Source organism: Eupeodes corollae, chromosome 1, assembly GCF_945859685.1.
Source record: "Eupeodes corollae chromosome 1, idEupCoro1.1, whole genome shotgun sequence".
Classification (NCBI taxonomy): domain Eukaryota; kingdom Metazoa; phylum Arthropoda; class Insecta; order Diptera; family Syrphidae; genus Eupeodes; species Eupeodes corollae.
Genome location: NC_079147.1, coordinates 242,023,770 through 242,044,216, shown reverse-complemented (window position 1 = coordinate 242,044,216; position 20,447 = coordinate 242,023,770). Strand labels below are relative to the sequence as shown.

The following is a 20,447-nucleotide window of genomic DNA, read 5'->3' as shown; positions in this document are numbered from 1 at the left end:
TATTTAATGGAGATTTTGTTGATTTCACTGTTCTATTCAAAATGAATGACTCTAGCCTCTTAGTAGTCTTTAACTATTTCCAATGCTTTAATAACCAAGCACTTGCTTTTTTACTAAAGTTCCCCTAAGATTTAAAATTACGGATTTTTTAAAGAAGCATTTAGAACGAATGCTTTCGTTAACCGTTCCAAACCTTAACTTAATGTTGGAGAATATAAGAGTGTTTAGAGATCCGAGTGCGATGTTTTAAATTAAATTTATTCAACTTTCGGATAAACCGTTAAGCAAACATCTTTTTCACGATGACCACGTTTCAATAACAATTAAAACAGTAAAATTTCCGTTAGAACTATAATATTAACTCAATTTGTATTTAAAGTTGTAAAACTTCGAATTTTATAGTTTTGGTTTCCAATAAACGTAGTTAAGAACCGTAGGAATGCCCGTTTTCACTTGCACGGGAAGTCTATGGGTATAATATCTTTCCCTCATGTATGTAAAAGTATCAAAAAATAAGTAACGTAAATAAAGTTGTGGGTCCAGCAGACCCATGCACATGTCAATAGACACCTAAGGAGAGCGAGCGAAATGCGTCCTTCTCACTACACAAACATTGGATTATTACAGGAAGGTACTGAGAAATTGAGAGATCTGCGGTGACTGTGTCGTTTTCTGAAAACATTTGAAGATTGTGTGTGGGTCCACTGGACCCACGACTTTAGTTAAGGGTTAAACTTCAACCCATAAAAGTAGTTCCAAATAACGAAGAATATCTAAAATTTGATGGACACAAAAGAAAAAGATGTTTTTTTTGTGTCCGGCAAATAAAAAATCGAAAACGGTACATTTGGGTGCTAAGTCCAAGGTGCCCATTTGTATGAGTTGTTCAAAACAAGTATGTTTTTCATGTTTATAGATTGGTTGACTTTGACCATTGTCAGAATTTTGTCAGAAAAAGATTTTAAGTTTTTGTTTTTACAGTTTTGAAGAGCTGTTTTTTAAAATTCCAAAAAAATGTATTTATGGATTTTTTACTTTTGATTTAGTATTTAATTATGTATTTATTAAAAATGTTATATTTCAATTTTACAAATTGAGACTGCCTGACGAAAGTGCAAATTTTAAGTGCAAATGAAACTTGCTGTGTTTGATTTTTTAAAACTTGTTTTCTATTGTTTAAGTATTACGTTTAGTAAAAAAAATACATAAAATATATTATACCTTTATTTTTATTGACCTTTTAAAAGGCCTGGGTCCAGTGGACCCACGACTTTAGAACCGTAGGAAATATTCACGACTTTAGTTAAGGGTTAATAGTTGGTCTTTAATTTTCATGAATAAATTGGTGTCTAATTTTGGTATAATGAAATAATATTCAATGATGACTAATGATTCCGAAGAATTAGGCATGGACTCAAAGTGATTTTTGTACACTTTAAGTGTGTCAGAAATGTCAAAATTAACATTGATTTCGTCTGCACAATAAATTACTATAAATACCAAAGTTTATCGTGTAAAGTGCATCAAAATCAAGCGGGCAAAGAGTCAGCAAACATAAAACTGTCAAAATCATTGTTTGACAGATCGAAATAGAAACAAATTGAATTGATTTTAACCGTTGCGTTGGTTGCGTCAAATGTCAGATAGATAGGTTTTTTGATAATTATTTCCATGTAAAAGAACTGCTGTTTAAAAACAGCTGGCCTATCAAAAAAGACATCCAAAGCTATCGAAGAATATCTGGTTTATGTGGCTAACTGACTAATAGCTAGCTTTGATTTTAATTTATTACAATTTTTTGACTTCGAAATCTAAAACGCATAAATGAAATGAAATAACTATTTGCATTTTATTAATTTTGTTTATTTAAATTTTATATATGATAATAATGAAAAATGTAGAAATCGTAATATTTTCTTAGCTCGCCCTTTTTGAGTTTAAATTTCAAACTAAAAATGCAAGTTCTTAAAAGATGCCTTAAGGAATCAAAAGAGGTATATACCTACATTATTGTTGTGAGTAAAATACAGGAGTTAGGATTTAACTACCAATAAAATACTTACTTTACAATCAAAAAACTGTTTCACTTTGTTGTGAATACGATATACGGAGCATAATGCTTGGAGTCAATTGCTTTGTCACATAATAAGTATGGCCGACTATAGTGAATATAAACAAATTGGTTACAACAACAGCTGTTGTTGACAGTTGATAGAATTTGGGAAATGTAAGAGGTTGAGTTTAACATGCGCATGAAGTTGGAAATAGGATTCACCAAATTCTAAAATTATCTAACAAAAGTTCACCTAATTTTTTAAATCCGTGAAAATTGGATGCTTTGTTTGCGGAGGTGGCTAAAAGTAACATTGGATTATAAGAAATTTGTGAAATATATATAAAAAGAGGAAGTATGATAAAAGAAATCTAAAGAAAAATGCAAAGTGATTTTTACAGATCAGTTTCACCGTGCTTCAACAATTATAACTTCATTTGAATTCTAAATGCATACAATTATGTATGTACTATGACATAAAGGAATTTTGTTTTCAGAAATTAAAAATGAAAGTAAGAAACAGTGAAGATTTGAGTAGCTGTCTCCAGTTTCGCACGACAAATTGTTTGAGGTCTTCATCAACCTGCGTGTGCCACCCGAGTCGCGGTCTTATTCTCCTGCACCGTCCATCGGGATTGGATTTGAAGACCTTTCGGCTGGAGCGTTGATGTCCATTCGCTCTACATGACCTAGCTATCTAAGCCGTTGGACTTTAATGCTAACAAGAACAGTGTCGCTGTACAGCCCGAACAGTTCGCCGTAATATATTCTCCTCCATTCTCCATACTTGACCAAAAATCACCCAATGAATTTTTCTCTCGAAGCATCCTAGGACGCTCTCATCTTTATTTGATATGGTCCATAAATGAGAACCGGGATGATGAGTCTCTTATAGATGGTGATTTTAGATGCTCGAGAGAGGACTTTATTTCTCAATTGCCTTCTTAGTCCAAACAAGCAGCGATTTGCAAGAGTTATTCTTCTTTTGATTTCAGCGCTGGTGTCTGTGTTTATAACGGTGCCTTATCTTACCTGCTCTGGAAGTAAACCTTCCGGAGTTTAACCGGAGTATAACACCAAGGACGGGGAGCCGGATAAACCGCTCCTTACATGTGTGGGCTCCGAATAAGTCGTAGAAGCCCTATAAGGTGTTCACTAATTAGTTTAATAGACAGAACTGGGTTTTGAGAAAAACCTGTGGACGCTTGTGTCCTCTGGAATGCACATGTCTACCATTTGAACATTTATTTGGACTTGAAAAATCTATTTTAATTTTATCCGTTAAATTCACCAACATAAATTTCAAATTCAGATGAAAAAAAATAATTTTGGTACAAGTAATAAACAGGGGTACAACAATTTTTCAAGCAGTCGAACGCTCCCATTTCAAAGGAAAAATTCCGAAATTCGAACTCATATAGTTTTCGGACTCCCACTTCTACTTGGTGTTGACATTTCTTCTTTTTATATGTCAAGACTTATGGTGTTGTGACATAAAAACAAAATAAATAAACAAATTCCTGTACATTTATTTCATGGGAAAGAATGGACTCTATGGGATTTTACGTGAAATCAAGACAGAAAATTGTAAAGAAAAACAGAATAGAACTACGTAACAAAGCATCGCAAATTTTTGACCTTCCAGATTCCGTGTAAGTGGCTTTAAAACGTTCGTTATGTTTAAAAGAATTTTAGTTTCCCACCTTTAAATGAAAAATGTATATCTTGTCTTATAATGATTATACCTTTCTACTGCTCTTAAATTTCAGATTCACTCAACGTTTTAGATTAAATAAGGCTGCTTTTAAATATGTTCTACGAGAACTCAAGCAGAAACTCCCGCCAATTGTTAGATCATCATCTGTTTCAGCAGAACTCAAATTGGCTGCTTGTTTAAGGTTTCTAGCCAACGGAGGCTATCAGGATGGAGTTGGACAGGATTTTAATTTTGGAATGGCACAATCAACCATTTCGGTTGTGCTCTCTGATGTGCTCGCAATATTGGAAGAACAATTGTGCCCCAAATGGATAACACTCGCAATGACCGATGAGGAGAAACGTGACGCCCGTGTGTATTTTTATAGAAAATGTAAAATTCCTGGAGTTATTATGTGCATGGATGGAATTCATATAAAAATAGTCAAACCAAATGGAGAAAGTTCACACCAGTTTTTAAATCAAAAAGGATTTTTCAGTCTTAATGCAATAATTGTAAGATGACCTTAAATGAAGCTGTGTTTTTCACATGTCTGTAGTTTGTTTATTTTCAGATCTGTGATCACAAACAAAGGATCAGATATGTGGATGCAAAATATCCTGGTTCAACTCAAAATGCATTTGTCTGGTCAAACAGTGAGGCCTATCTTTATTTTAAGGAATTATATGAAAACGGCGATTGCTGCACAAGACTGCTTGGTGTGAATATACTTAAAGAAAAATGTTATTATTACAGTATTTTTTTCATGTAACTAGGATACGAGGGATATCCACTTTCACCGTGGTTGATAACTCCATTTAAAGATGCTTGTGCAGGAACTGCAGAGAGTCGATTCAATGAAAGCCACAGCAGTGCGCTTAATGTCATTAAACAAACTGTTGGCGCTTGGAGGAATTGGTGTAGATGCTTTCTTGGTACTCGACAACTACACTACTCACCGAAAAAAGCAGTACAAATTATCAACGTTGCCGCAGCCCTCCATAACATCCGAATACATTTTAAACTACATCAAGATTATGACCCCGATTCGCTTGTAGAGGAGGAAGGACCAGAGGATGAAGTATTCAACGAGGAATACCAAACTGAGGATCCTTACTTCGAAGAAGCTATTCAGCTTAGAAACGAATTCCTATCAAACTTTTGAACATTTAAAGCAAATTTTTATATTTTTTTAATTAGTGCATTAGGTATTTTATTTAAGTTCTTATTTTTAATTTATGTATATAATTAATCAGACTTATTTTTTAAAATTAAATACAAAAAATAAATAAATTCAATTGCTATTAAGTTCATTCAGACATACTGTCGGAGAGATATTGCTCTTTGTCCACAACAAGTTTCTCCATTCTTCTGTTATGTCTTCTGGTCTCGTCGAGCAGCGACTGGAGAATATCATTTCTCCTCGCTTCATGCTCACCCAATCGGTCCAACGAAACGAATATTTTTTCAATTTTGGTATTGAGATTTTGAGTTTGTTTTGTATTTTTGATCAAAGCAACTGATACTTTATCATTTAACGTCTTTTGAATTCCTATGAGATCTTCCAAAAGTTGCGACTGAGTTTTTGTCTGCCCGGTGTTCTTTTTCTTGGAAGTTGAAATTTCAGACAAATTTCTACTGCTATCGTCTTCCTGTTCCTGAGAGACATCATTATCGTTATTAAAAACTTCTGCTTCAATATTTGGCAGAGGAGAAATGGGTGGAATAGATTCGGTGGAAATTGTCTCGGGTTCTTCGAATTTTCGTTTTGTGGGCACACCGAAAGATCGTGTTTGAGGAACAACTTCAACAGAATTTCTGAGCCCCACCAATTGTATGACTTCTTCTTCCAGGCTAGTTACAAATTGTTCTTCCGACTCTTCTCCAGCTGTTTTCTTATTAACACTCAATTTCTTTCTTATAGAAGATTTGAAGTCTGACCAAACCTTGAAGCATTAAAATCAGTAAGTTATCTTCTTTTTTTTAAAGAATTGAAACATTAACTACCTTCTTCCATTCTGATATTTCTTTGAATGGGGGACCTAAGGAATTTAAAGTCTCTGCCAAATTTTCCCAAAATGCATGTACAATCTCTGGCTGTTGTTTAACAATGTTCTTAGCTATGTCGGGTTGGGTCTTTAATTGATCAACCATCTCTTTAAATTGCCTTCGAGAGGTTGTTCTTCTCCTGCAATAGAATAGATAGAAAATATATGCACTCAAATTAAAAATTTGATTTATTATAACTTGTCTACATTTTTGCGCTCTCCATTTTTAAATTTAAGAAATTACTTTATTTTGATTGTAAAGTAAGAATTAATTCGCTTTAATATTCTATCGTGCTAACATTAAATTAGTATGCGATGCGAATTATTATATTATTTACGATTTTCATAGACGTCAATTTTGCGGATGATGTTCGGATTCGGTAATACAATCTGAAACTACGTTATCGACATTATTGTTTATCAACTTCCCTACCGGCTCGTATTAAACTGGAGTCTACATTTCGATTTTTTTTTCTAATTCAACCAACAAAATGGATTTAGTTTGATATTTTTAAATTTTTAAAAGATATAAGACGTTGTATGGATTATTGCGTTAAGGTTGCTGAAATGCTTTTTATATAGTAAAATACAATTTTTAAGGTTGTTTATGTAAGGACGAAAAGCCAAGGGGCGCCTTTCCATTATCGCAGCACGAATTTCCTTCTGATTTTTTTTTACAGTTAGGTAGGGGTATCAATAGAACATGTTTTAAATATTAGGGCGAGGAAACAACTTTAATTCATAAAAAAAAATATTTTCTTTTTCGGACTTAAGCCTAGTACATACTTGTGAACCATCTCGTGAACCCATACAAATTTCAGTTTTTGGTTCACCCGTGAACTTGCTCGTGAAGCTGAGTGGAGAACAAAGTGGAGAGTTTTCGTTCACGGGCAATTCACGTGCAAAATGTACGGGAACTGTTGGTGAAGCTTTGACAATGTTCACAACGTGTACTCACAAGTGTGTACCAGTGAGCAATGTCAAAAGTTCACTTTCTCCACTGGCGAACGTTCACTTCACGAGGAAGTATGTACTAGGCTTTAACCCTACTTTTTTTGTATTGCATTTTTTGAGCCTAAAACAAGTTTTTTTTAATTGATAGCACGGCGTACTAACAGCTAGGTATGTAACCCCCCTGCTTGGGGTCACTATAGGATTTGGGGTGGGTGCGAGTTTGGGTATGTGCAAAGTACTTTTCCATTTGAGCACTAAAATAAAAGAAATTACCAAGAAAAAAAAACAAGTATGGCAACACTGAACAAAAAACAGGGAAGAAATGTCAAAATCAACCATTTTTGAGTGTTTTGTATGGAAAAAAGTGAACTTTAAAAATTAATTAAAAATAGAAATAAATGTTTCCTCGCTCTAAAATTGCTATAGTTATTATTTATTTGCACAAATCTATCGAATAAAAAAAACGCAAGTCGAAATTCGTGCTGCGGTAATGGAAAGTTGAGCCAAAGCCAACATTAACGTGATAAACCAGATAAATTTATCTCTACAAAAACGAGCTGTCAAAATTTTTGTCAAAATTGGGCAGGTTCAGGCAACATAAGGGATTTCATTTGCAGCCAACTTCATTATTTGAACGTAAATTTTGATGAAGGCAACTAGTTAGTATTCCAAAAGTGTCATGTATTTCAAAGAACTTTACTTCACAAATTTGTACTTTAAGTTCATAGTACAAGAACTACCAAATATATTATTGTCTAAAAAACACTCCCCAGACAAACTACAAGTCGATTACGATTTGTCTTTTGTATTGTTAAGAAAATAATTCTTATTTCTTTTTTAAATTGAGAAGGAACCCTTATATAAAAAACATTAAATGGAATTGTGCGAAAAATAAATAAATTATAGAGTAGTAAAGCTCAGCTTCCACTTGAATGAAAGATCATGATCAGTTGTCTTTTTGGAATAAGTTGACTTGACTTGATAGTTAAGCACTATTCACATGAGCACGACGAACTAATGAACGAATATTCGTCGATTTTGACATTTCTTTCACATGAGAGTTTTTAATTCGTCTCGAATGAAGTTTGACAAGGAGCCACAGCCGAAAACTATTCAACATCGAAACCAAAACAAGAATGTTTTTTATTTTAAGTACATGTGATTATTTTATTCGTTGCGAGTGTGGATAACGTGGAACGCGAATAAAGTTTGACAGTTGGTATGAACTACAATTTTTTTCGCGATGAATAAATTTGTTTTCTTAAATTTATTAGTATATGATATTGAAAAGTAAAAGTATGCATCATAAATCAAATAGAAACTATATTGCTATTGTGCTCTTGAGAATACTGCTTTAGGGAGATTTTTCTTAAATTACTTTCCAAACAACTTTCCAGTAAAGTTGCATTAATTGGAAGGCATTTTTTTGGCAGCTGGCCAATCAGATACTAGAAACTTGCCGTACTTTCAAGTCCCTTATGTCACCTAAACCTGCCCATTGTTTCTTCGGAATTTATTGATAAACGTAGAATGGAATCAAAACCATTTTAAGCTTTAATTTGACGTTTTACAACAAAATCAAAAGAAAATCGGAATGAAAAATAGTATGACTGAGTAAAATTTTCATTTTGATCACTAGCTAATATATTATATGATTTTATAAAATAAATTAAAAATGTCCTGGCATTTGTTCCAAGAAATATCTTTAGCTAAACATGCACGACCGAGCCGATATAATAAAAGTTGACAACTATACATCAAAAATAAAAAGATCGAAGGTGACATTGAGGATTTGTTTCATTAAATGCTTGAATGAGATATACTGAGATAATTAGATAGCTGTAAGGTGGTAAACCAAGATTGTTTAAGCAGAGAGAACTACTTGGCTCGTTGATTCGACATTCGATGGGCGTACAGAGATAAGTTTCCCCACAAACGTGAGTTCTTAACTCGGCTTGGTGACATTTTGGCTAAGTCATATATGGCCACCTTTATGTACTGTATTAGCCTTTTCACACCAAACCCGAAACCGGTTTTTCGACAAAAAGTTTTCGAAAACAAAAAAATCCTTCCGAACATTTACACGTTTTCATTTGACATTTAAATTTGTTTAACATGTCAAATTTGGTATTGATGAAAAAAATTGTAAATAAAATTTTTTGTTGTATTTGTGAAAATAAAATGAATTCTAACCAAATCAAATTGATGTTAATACGGAAAAAGAAAGTTGAACAAAATATGAAGATTTTGTTAAACTTTTTTTCATTATCTTAAGCCTCTATCATAACGAAAACGTCGTTTTCTTTGCAAGTCCTGGAACTGCGAAAGAAAAGAAAACCTTTAATTGATGCAATTGAAAATCGTAATTGAAAAAGAAATATATGGACAAAGGTTAGCTTGTTATAACAATTCAATTAATAGGAAGATATGTATATTAATATTTTATGCTGGTACGCGCCAGCACTTTTTGGGAACGATTATAATATTCAAAAAAAAAAATATTTCGGAATGAGCTGCAGAGCTTTCAATATACTCTGCAATGAAGTGAAGATCTGGAAATGCAAGATACAAACTTTAGCCTTATGTAGGTACTTATCAAGTTGATTTTTAGGAAGACAAAGATACATACGAGCTTCTAAAGAACGAATGGGATCCCGTCATTGAGTGGTTTAACAAACTTTTCGATACGAACATACAAAAAGCTCCCACCGTCTCGGATGCGGATATAATGAAAATATCCAAGTACTTCCTTTCACACAGTGAAGATGTTCTATATGGTATGTATTCTCTCAAGATTCAATTTTTTGAAAATTCTTAAATGGAAAACATTTGCCTAAGGGTGTCTTTGTCGACACCCTTAAGTCGATAATCCTTTCCTGTGCTGTGATAGAGCAGCATATCAGCGCAGACAAGGCAGTAACACTAGCTTGTCTCGAAGAAGAGTTTCAATTAAGTTCTGGGGACGGGTGGAATGGACTTACGACTTGAAGCAACAAGAACTACAAGCTTGCTTGTCACTTCAACCGGTCCCAGCAATTTATTAAAGAGAAGCTAATTGTCTAGAAAATATATCAACAAACAAAATTGTTACAATAAAAATTAATTTTATTTAAAACATTTTCTTCTTCTTTCACAACACATTCAATAGAAACTACTGAGCTTTTGATTATTGCTTCTGTTGGCCAAATGTGCCTTCAAAATCGCCATATATTGTGGTTGTCGGAGGAACTTATAGGTGGGGTTGAGAAGATTTTGAATGATTTCGTGTAGGTGCTTATGGCCGGTGGGCGATAGCCAACTGTTGTGGTTTTATTCACTGGAACAACGATTCCCACATTGTGGAATGCTTTGGCGCAAATGTTCCTAGCCCGCTGCAACTTAGCCTCCACAAGAGATTTTCGTTCATACTTATTCTCCTCCACAAATGAACTAATGAAGAGAACCTACAGTTTTAAACCGAATCTGACCGGCTTATTTGAGAAAGCACTTTATATGTCAAGAATTTCTCTTTTAGAATTTGTCAGTTCCTTGCAAGAGGTAGTACCCAGTAAAATTGCACAGGCATGAATTGAAGTCAACATTTATTTTGTATTATTATTTTTTGTATTTATTAACTCATTTTGGTAGGTCTACAATGTTTACAATTATAATTTAAGTATAGAAGACGTTATAGATAAAAACATATCATTTATCTCAATTAATTCATATTAAAAGGTAGCTACTAAGGCAAAATATAATAATCAGCTAATACATTATATACAAAAAATCAGAATAATTTAAAACAAAAATTTATTAATTAAGTGATTTTAGTAGTTACCTAAAAAATAACAACAACAAAATATGTAATAAAGAATAAAAACATAGTGATCTTCCGAATAACCATAGTTTTCTATGTAACCCTAACAAAACAAATTATGAGACACTCTTTAGCTTAGCTTATAGCTAGAGCTAGTGGCGAATGCTCATCTTGACAAAATTATGGACATATTGCCGTGCAAGGTGATAGAAAGAAATTAGTTTTTTTTCTTATTTTTGTTTTTATAAATTAATTTTCTATAGATAATAAGGTTTCAATTTGTAGGTGATCGTAACCAAACAGCCATGACCTTACACTTTGTTGGAAAATGGACAATACTCTAAGACTTCTTCCTTTATTTTTTCCAGTTTAAATAAATAATAATTTTCCTTACAAGTTTTAATTTATTTTGTTAATTGTTTGCATACTTTCTTGTATTCTGTTTTAAAGTGATTATTATTTGGATATTTCTTACATTTTTTACCAAGTATGTTTTTAATGCTTACTTTATTCAAAATATATCTTGTCATTCATTCCTTCAGAGGTTTATTCTTTTTTTTGATCATATATGTTGTACAACTATCAAGATAATTACCTAATTTTTTTTTATGAATTTATCATAAGCAAGTGAAGGATCAATTTCATTATAGACACTGTCCCAGGATTCAAATGGTAAAAATAAATTGAGTCTAATAAAATCAGTTTTCTTAACTTCACCATCTAATATAGTTACATCTTTGTTAACCACTAAGTCTACGTAATGAAGACTAGTCATGCAATGATCGGTGATACCTACCTAAATCGGTCAATGAGCTAACTGGTTTAACAACACGAGATAAACTATACCTGCAGAAAATATGGTCAATGCATGTTTTAGAGTTTTCAACAATTCTAGTGGGCACATTTATATAAGATTCTAAACCATAAGACGCCAACAACATTAAATAGTTATCCACGTATTGGGTTTTAGAGAGAAGCTCAATATTTATGTCACCCAGAAAAATCAAAAACACCTCTGGCATAATAGTTTAACGCACAAACCGTCATTCCAGTATTTATTTAATGAGTGCTTTTTACAGGTATGTAACATTAAGATCATACCAGAACAACGCTTTTAAATTGCTCAAATTGTGCCCAAAATAAGATTGCCGTTGTTACCCACTTTCATAAGGGAATGTTGTTAAGTGTAGAAGATAATATGGGTATGTATCAATAAATAAAACTTCCGTATTTAAAATGGCCAAAATTGTAAAGTCAGTAACCGCCATAGAGCCATAGAGATAGCTGCCTTTTTTATTAATATAAATATAATAACCATAATGTGAAAGAGTAGTGGTTTCGACAAAATGACGCACCATTTCACACAGCTCGTGCTACAATTGCTTTATTAAAGGAAAAGTTTGATAGCTGCATAATGTATTGCGATTAAACACCGCTTATCTTAGCTTAGCTTAGCTTTTGTGTGGATATGTAAAGTCACTAGTCTTTGCTAATAAGCCCAAAAGGAAGGACAACATTCGTCATGTCATTGCTAATATACGGCCACATATGTTATAAAAAGACATTAAAAAATTGAACATCCAGACATTCATTCCAGTGTTAGAGCTCATATGCCACAAATTAATCATATTTTAATAATAATTCCAAACAAATATCTTTCCAGTGAAGTAAATTTGTTTTGTTACATTTCAAAGTTCTAAATCTCCAAAAAACAACCTTTACAAAGATGACATGCATTTGAATAGTGTAAATCTGCTTTTAAGATTATTTCTGTTTTCACTATAAGAGTATAGGTGGCGTAGTAATAATTTGATTTCAACAATACCCCAACCAATAAACGCCCCTAAATACCTATTAAAAAAAGCAGCTGTCAATTTTTGGTAATTCCATTTTGTCCAACTGTTTGCTTTGCTATTTGCTTTTGTTTTTCGTTCTATGTGTTTTGTCAGTTTAGTGCGCTGGACTTGCGAGTGCTATAGATAGAATAGAACAAGTTTTAATTTTATCAATAATTCGGAGAGAAGTCCGTTTTATTTTAATTCACACATCAAACTAAAATGACAGGATTCACAAACTAAAGAAAAATCCTACATCGCTTAACATAGAAGTAATTCTCAAACGAAACTGCTAACTTGAACGGGAATTAAAACTGCAATTGGAAATAAATCCAAATCCCAACTACACCATTTTTTCTTTGTTCCATTGCGCTCCTGCTGCTGACTTCTTCGCTCGACGCTATCGGTGTATCCCTCGAAAGTGCAGTGCAGCATACAAAGGAGGAGAGAATCGGAGAACACACAGAATCTTAATAAAAGTCTTCAATAGCTTTTTTGAAATAAGCAAGATTTATTCAATTCTTATCTTAATGGGAACTTGTTGAACAGACGCAATGATTAGCGCACTTATATCTCGATTAATCATGTAAGTAAAATTTTACGAACAATTTTAAGTTGGTTTTAAGTTACTTTTGTTCTCTAACTTCCAACAACAACAACACTGATAAGCCATCCCCTTGGAAAATATCGATTTTGTAGGATTGCTTTCCCTTTTCCTTGCAACCTTGTATATATTTTTAAGAGCAACTCTGTCAGCGTTTTTAAAAAAAAAGATTCGATTTTCAGTAAAGCTGGTTTTTGTTTGATTCTTAATTAATCTGACATTGTAGGAAGCCACCTCTCTTCGTCCGTGGGCGTAGGTAATGTCTGATATAATTCCTTCAACTGGCCTTAAGAAACTTGCAAGGTTTTCAGCGGTTGGATAATAATGTAATCCCAGTTTCAGGGATGAAACTTTTCATTCTCATTCCATTTCAAATTACATCGTACCTCGGCCGACTGACCGACGAACGATGACAATGAACAAAAAATCATACTTAAAGAAAAATGTTTTTCTTGTTTCATTCAATTCTTAAAATTGGATTAATTAATTGCGTGACAATTACGGTACCTACTCTCTCTCGGTTTTTGTCAACAACAATATTCCTCTTCTGTTGCATAAAAGCCACCGTGCCTCAGTGCCACTTGTCATTCTCATTATTCCAAATAAGTAAATTCGTTTGCCTCACGTCTAGGTTCCCCAAATAATAAAATCGTAACTAGTTGGTTGTTTGCCTCTTGATTCCTTATTTGGAATGTTGACGGCGAACTGCCTAGCACAAGTTTATTTTTAAGATCATTGTGTGCTATGTTGTGAGTTGCTGCTGTGTGTTCTGTGGGCATGAGAATGAGAGATATTGACCATGAATCATAGTGTTGAATTATTTGACTGATGCTCTTTCGAATAAAAAAGTAATCACACATGTAAAATGAGTCTTTTTTAGTTTGTTTGATTTTTAAATGAATGCGAATATACCTACATTGGATATGAGCTAAGCTGAGCTGAACTGATCAGAGCATGGGCGTAAAACTACAGACATCGTCTAGTTGGTACTTCTTGTATAGGTATCTATGGTTTGGAAGAAAAACGAACTTCCGTGGTTGGAAAGGGGGCATTGAACGTATAAATGTTGGTTCGTTGCCGTTCGTTGTTTTCTTCGAGATATGCATAATAAATATAAATTAAATTCTGCCTACCTTGACTTTAAACTCAACGGTTTTGAGACCTTATATGTTTAGCTTGTAAGTGTTTTCCAAATCAGGCTTGTATATTGAGTTGGAACTTAGTCATTGATTGATTGATTGATAACCACTTACAATAAGTTCTATATGGCGATTGGAGATTTATGTATGTAGGACTTTAGAAAGGTAAGGCTCATCATTGAACTTTCACTAAATTACACTAACCTATCGATTTTTTTTTTTATTAAACTCCCAAAGATTTTCGAGTCTATTATGATTAGATTTAAAACGCTTCAAAACGCAAAAAGTCATTTGTTTTGCTGTTTTTGAAGATTCTTTTATATTCGAAAGCTGCATTTTTGACAGTTTGACCAATTACTCGTATCTTCCAATCTTTTAGGACTGTATTAAAATGAGTGACAGAATTGCTTTGTCGTTAATAAGCATCAAAAAAGATATATCAGGAATCTAAATTGGTGTTTGAAATTCAATATTTAAAATAAATGTTTTCCAATAAAAACAATGCCATGTTTTTCAAAAATCATATTTAACAAAACGCGAGTTAAAGAAATTGAGTTTTTTAGTTTTGTGCTTTAAGTTCTTTTAATTGTGGTGGTATATTCACGACTGAATTTATAGGTGTACATTTTTTAAGTTGTTCGATCAGATATATTTTGTATTTATTTTCAATATGTTGATCGAACAATTTACTTAATATATTATCTCATAATTTCATATTTTATTTGATGTCAATTTGACATTTAATTTACTCATATTCCATTTTATATTTAATTAATTGAATACCCGTTTAGGGTTGTTTGACTGCAATGGTGACGAAGGTCACCATACAAATATGTAACTTCTCCCCCTTATTTTTAATATTCTCCTGAATCGTTGGGAATTTCTATAATTTTAACATTTGGTTGGGGCTTTGTAACATAAATAAATAAATTGGGTGGTGCAACAGTCCGTTGAGAACTAGGGCCTAGTGACTTACAACTCTCAACCATTCCCGTGTGTGAGTAAAGTTGTCAGGAATGGAAGGGACCTACAGTTTATATGCCGAATTCGAACGGCTAATTTGAGAAAACACTTTCATGACAAGAGTTACTCTTGGAGAATTTGTCAATTCCTCGCAAGAGGTATTACCCGTGACAAAAAAAAACTAGATGGCACAGGCAGGAATCGATCCCAAGACATCTGGCATGACATGACAGTTCAACGCACTTTGTTTTTAATTAATTTTTTATTAATTCAATTTTAATCCTATCTTAAAGTTAGACAAAAATTCGTAAAACTAGCCTAATTAACCATAACTTACAACTAACTTACTGGTCCCACACAATAATACTTAATTCTAATGCCTTTCGGCCATATGATCTATTTTACTATTACTCCATTCAAGGGCGGATCCAGACTTTTCATCAGGGGGGGGTCACACACTTAGATGAGTTTTTACTCACCGCTTAAAAATGTTCTTCAATGTTTTGTAAAGGATCCTAACAAAATTTAATAATTGCTAAAATGCCCACTTTAGTTATCAAATTATTTAGAACACTGTTGTCCAGCAAGGTATGGTCTTACTATTTAATTTGGATGACTCATATGAAAGCATTCCAAGATTCTAACAGTTTTCTAAATATGCCATATTTAAGAAGAATTTAAAATACAATAGTTTTTGGCAAAAATTTAAAAATCCAGAAAATGAGAGAGGATCTGATATGTAAAAATGTCGGGCTTTTTTTGATGTAGTTTTTTCGAAATCAATCTCCGGGAGTCTCTTATTACTATCGTTATCAATCTGCTTACTCGTATTTTGATCTTATAAAGGCGTCAACAAAACTTAAAAATTGTAGAGACAAACAGGTTTGAATCTTAAATTCAAGAAAATAGTTGCATTTAAGTACATACATTCTCTATAAAAATTAGATTAAAAAAAAAGTAAGGTAAGTAAACAAATAAGTTGGGAAGAAAAGTTTTGTAGTACTCACAAAATGCACGTTTTAAAGCTTTTATATCAATAGATATGAAACTTTTATGTATTATGTTTTTCACTTAGCCATTAATTTAACAAAAGTGTCACTTGATTTTTTTGGGACATTTGTATTATTGAAATTATTGAATCTTAGTTCTAGAACATCCAAAGAAAAATTCACTTCAAAAGTAGATTTAATTAACTTTTTAAAATCTTTTGTATTCAACAGAAAACTAATTTTGAAAAAAATGAAACGCACGAACTTGATAATTTCTTAAAAAAAGTCTGTTTAAATATTTCCTATATTTAAAGATTCAAAAATGTACCTGCAAAATAAGTTTTTCTCAAAAATTTAAATGTCATTTTATTTGTCAAAAAATCTAGATTAACCTATTTCTTTTCGAAAATCATTTTAAATTTTATCTTAAAAACATTTTTATTTAAGGCACTAAAAAAAGCGCTTATAAATATATGAACATTTTACATTAAAATTTCGTCAAAAAATGTTGTCCCTGAAATATCGAGTTTTTAGTTTGGTATTTTATTAAAAATCAATTTCATAAAAAATCATCAACAATTTGATCATTGACAAGAGCTTGCACAGAAAAAGAAGAATTTTGAAATCGTTCCATTAGTTCTTGAGAAAACTTAAAAACAAAATTAAGTTTTTTGTACCCTTCTGGAGCAATACGAAAATATGTTTTTCTTGTAGAAAGAAGCCAAATTAAGAACACAATTTATAGAAAGTTTTAGAAAAATCGCATGTTGAACCAAAAAATATTTGTGGGACTGCTGTTATTTTTCGTATTAATAAAATGAAAAAAAAACGCCTTACACTAATGGGCTGAAAATCTTAATTTCAATCAACACAATTGCTTGGAATGTAGGGGCCAAGAAAGACAGACAGACGGAAGGAATCGAGGTACCTACTTATTCGACTTCTCTACCGTCGTAATGTCATATTTGATTAAAATCTCTAGTTTGAAATTATTTACTAATGTAAGACTTGCTATATAGTTCTTATATGTATGTCGCAGTAAAAATCACTTCAATAATCAATATTTATGTTTGTCAAAAAAATGTAATAATAAAATTGAAGGCTAGTTTAAGGAATTCAAAGGCAACATAATATAAAATTCATGATCACTTATTTAAGGTTTCTTCTTAAGAACCGGAATATTTGTTCTTTTTCTTAGAAACAATTTTTTATGAAATAATTTAAAGCATGACTAAAGTTTTTTTCAAATTCTAAATTGAGCGAAAATTAAAATTTGAGTTGTTTTCGACCGCAAACCACTCTTTGATGCATGTGGTTAAATTACTAATAATTCTATAGATGAAATCCTTACTTATACAACTTAACTGTATAAGCTGTTTAGCTCATGTGACCCCCCCCCCCCCCTGGATCGTCAATTGGTCAAAAGTTGATGAATTTGTGCTTTAATTTTGGAATAAGGCTAAATATCCGATTCATATTATGTTCTTGGTCCAATCTTCAGTCAAAAGTAGTACTTTTAGCAATAAAATTTAAGGAAGTAACGACACCCCCCCCCCCCTTGGATCCGCCATTGACTCCATTTCAATATCTTTTTCTTATTTTTACTTTAAAACTACTTAAAATAAGGTCCTTAATATAAAACTAACTTAAACTACCAATTCTACGTATAAACTACTTTAAACTAGAACAATCACAGCAGCTAATCTAATTATCTAATATTTTTTAATTTTAATATGTTTTTGTTTAGTATTTTTCGTGCCACCATGCCTATTCTACTTAAAACTAAACCCTAATACTATTAAACAAGTATGTAAGCCGGCCAAGGCTTAAGACCCCAACCCGACTACCCACTTTCAAGTACCGATTGAAGCCACCAAAACTGGTTCTCCTGCTTCACCCTATCAGTTCGGTCCCGTTCGGACACAGCCCTACTGAACCGAAGGAGCTCTGCTCCGCCTTGTGCCATGACGTCCCGATTGTACAGGAGTCGCCTATCCACGGTTCTTCGTCTGACGTGGTAGATTAACGGAACTGCCAATCTATCCTGTATCAGACCGCATTTGTCTAGAAAGAGGGATGCCTCTGATGGAATAGAACGCCCCGAAAATTAAATTGTTGTTGGAATACATAGCTCTTGCAATGTGACCTCGAACGAGTTTTATTATTATATTGTCAATTCTGTTAGTTCGAGCCCTGTTGTATAGGACCTCGTTAGAAGATATGACTGTTCGATATAAGGCGGTACAGCGTCGTAAACACTGCCGCCCGAAATGTCTCCATCTGGGAAGGGGCAACATTGAACCACACAGGACAAGAATAAACGATCATCGGCCGTATGAGGGCCATGTAGCAAATTACCTTCACTCTGGAATGAAGTCCACTGCTGTAAAACAGACGTTTCTCCTTTGGCCCTGGTCAGAGCAGCATTTATAGGTATGTCGAAATATAAATACAGATCTAACCAGATACCGAGGTACTTTACTACACTTTTCTTCGCTGCCCCTGAAGATCAACGTATCCCTAGTGGCCCTAGCCAAGAGAGGGAAACAGAATTGTCTCTAACTTCTGGATATTTATTTTTAGTTTCCAGAAGTCGCAATATCGCTGAATCTTGTCGAAATCACGCTGCAAGAGAATTCTAATAACCTAAACCTTTCGGGCCGTTCTGTACGCAATTAGATCGTCGGCGTACGCAATTGCCTTTGTAAGACTACAAAGCCTGCCAAGCCTGCTAAGTTTTAGGTAAAGACCCTCTAACCATTCGGTGTCAAAGGCCTTTTCCAAATCAACCAAAACAGCACCTGTGCATTATTGTTTTTTTCGAAAACTTTGCTGATGCTCGGAAGAAGACATATCGACCGAAGATTTGACGGGTTGGAGTTGTCCTTTCTCTTTTTCGGGCGAGAAGATGAACCACAGCGGTCTTCCAATGCACTGGATAATATGCATTATTCAGTGCGTTGTTGAAGAGTGTGGTGTAAATGTCAATTGCTTCCATCGGTAAATGTCTTAGTACAACGTTGGATATACCATCGACACCTGCTGACTTTTTATTTTGTATTGTATTGAAGATGAGCTGGAGCTCAACCTTCGTCACTTGCTCCCATTTGCTCGGCGATTATGGCATTTGTCACGGAATCGTCATTGAGCCGCATGAAATCGCGATTCCCAGATCGCCATTGTGTGATATCATTACGGAGGTAAAAGTGATTAAGTAGGGCTCTGTTTTCCAGGTCGTGGTTGGGGAGAATGCTAACATTTACCTTGTACACTTTCTGGAAGGCAGCTCCCACCGCCTCCACTTTTTCCTTCGGATCTTCAATTATGAAAAATTCATAGTCAAAAATGGCTTCTTCTGGATCTATTTGCTTTGTCCTAAGTACGTCTCTGTTCTCTTTAGTTTTTTTGGAGTTGCAGACGCGGGAGGTTTTTGTCGTTCTTTTTCCTGAATATCTTGTTGATTTTAGGGAACATACTAGGGTCACTGGGATTAACTGACCTGTATCTCCTTAATCAACACAGTTCAACGCACCAACTATCTTGCCATGGCCAATATTGCTGTACAATGAATTTACGATACAAAGCATCTTGAAATATGTGCCCTTTTACCGAATGCGGCAACATGAAAAATTTCATCGTTCTTGTAATGACCATCTATTAATTTTTTAATTTAATTTACAAGATAAGGACAATCAATTTTTGAATATACAATTTTTTTCTAAACGGCCTATTTTTTAGATTAAGTTGTTGATTTTTCTATTGAAACCAATCTTGAAAAGAAAGCAAATTATTCTGGAACAAAATACAATTATTTATGAATTTTTTTTCTATAAACATTTTAAGATCAACAGAAAAAAGAATGTACGTCTTAAATATATAACAATAAAAAAGGAGGGGATCCAAATGGCTACATTCGGGCACACTAGAGTATACAGCAGAAAACTTAGAGACAAAATTATCAACTTTTACTACATAAAAAGGTCTTAAGTCAAACAATTTCATTTTAGGTCTTTGATTTAATGTAACAGCATTTTTGTCTCTTTCTTTCTTTCTTTCTTATTAATTTAATCTTTAGACAATAAGACAGTAAAATGCATATTCATTTTAATTTTAATGTCTTAAGTTCATTGAGTCTGTGTGACCAGTTTCTGACTCAAGTTCTTTTTTCCGAATCTCAGATGTCAGGAACCATATCAAAATGTTTTTTATCACCTTTAAGTATTTCATTAGTAGCACATTCAACTTAATTCTTCTAAAGTTCTATGCTTTTGTTGAGCTGTAATGCAAACATTTGTGAACTTTTTAAAAATTGTACTTGAGGATCTAGAACTTATAAGACCACGTTGGAATTCTGTTATACGGTTTTTTAT

At 33.2% G+C, this 20,447-nt stretch overlaps 3 protein-coding genes across 4 annotated transcripts in view; 2 read left to right on the top strand and 1 right to left on the bottom strand.

Moving 5' to 3' along the window:
- Positions 1-3,520: 3,520 nt before the first annotated feature.
- On the top strand, positions 3,521-5,062 carry LOC129939062 (putative nuclease HARBI1). The gene is made up of 4 exons (XM_056046928.1): positions 3,521-3,705; positions 3,823-4,264; positions 4,324-4,468; positions 4,526-5,062. Exons 1-4 carry the CDS (start codon positions 3,599-3,601, stop codon positions 4,912-4,914), a joined length of 1,083 nt encoding a protein of 360 aa, XP_055902903.1. The 5' UTR covers positions 3,521-3,598; the 3' UTR covers positions 4,915-5,062.
- LOC129939063 (uncharacterized) lies at positions 5,060-6,162 on the bottom strand. 2 transcript variants are annotated; one of them, XM_056046929.1, is made up of 3 exons: positions 6,005-6,162; positions 5,757-5,937; positions 5,060-5,695 (listed from the first exon to the last, which is right to left on the bottom strand). In XM_056046929.1, the coding sequence occupies exons 1-3, from the start codon at positions 6,019-6,021 to the stop codon at positions 5,060-5,062; spliced, it is 834 nt and encodes a 277-aa protein (XP_055902904.1). In that variant the 5' UTR covers positions 6,022-6,162. The 2 variants fall into 2 exon arrangements, with proteins under 2 accessions (XP_055902904.1, XP_055902905.1); XM_056046930.1 differs by having other exon boundaries at positions 5,997-6,160.
- Positions 6,163-12,514: 6,352 nt separating this feature from the next.
- Positions 12,515-20,447, top strand: part of LOC129943189 (receptor expression-enhancing protein 2-like) — a 41,503-nt gene continuing 33,570 nt past the window's right edge. The window contains exon 1 of the mRNA XM_056052470.1: positions 12,515-12,968. Coding sequence (XP_055908445.1) covers positions 12,937-12,968 — 32 coding nt within the window. The 5' untranslated portion in view covers positions 12,515-12,936. The remainder of the gene's footprint in view (positions 12,969-20,447) is intronic.

Excerpts from the sequence above, each read along its gene's own strand:
- LOC129939062 (XM_056046928.1), top strand. The coding sequence starts at position 3,599 with ATGGACTCTATGGGATTTTACGTGAAATCAAGACAGAAAATTGTAAAG. Across the intron at positions 3,706-3,822 it reads TTTGACCTTCCAGATTCCGT|ATTCACTCAACGTTTTAGAT; the intron begins GTAAGTGGCTTT and ends CTTAAATTTCAG. Across the intron at positions 4,265-4,323 it reads TCAGTCTTAATGCAATAATT|ATCTGTGATCACAAACAAAG; the intron begins GTAAGATGACCT and ends GTTTATTTTCAG.
- LOC129939063 (XM_056046929.1), bottom strand. Across the intron at positions 5,696-5,756 it reads AAATATCAGAATGGAAGAAG|GTTTGGTCAGACTTCAAATC; the intron begins GTAGTTAATGTT and ends TAATGCTTCAAG.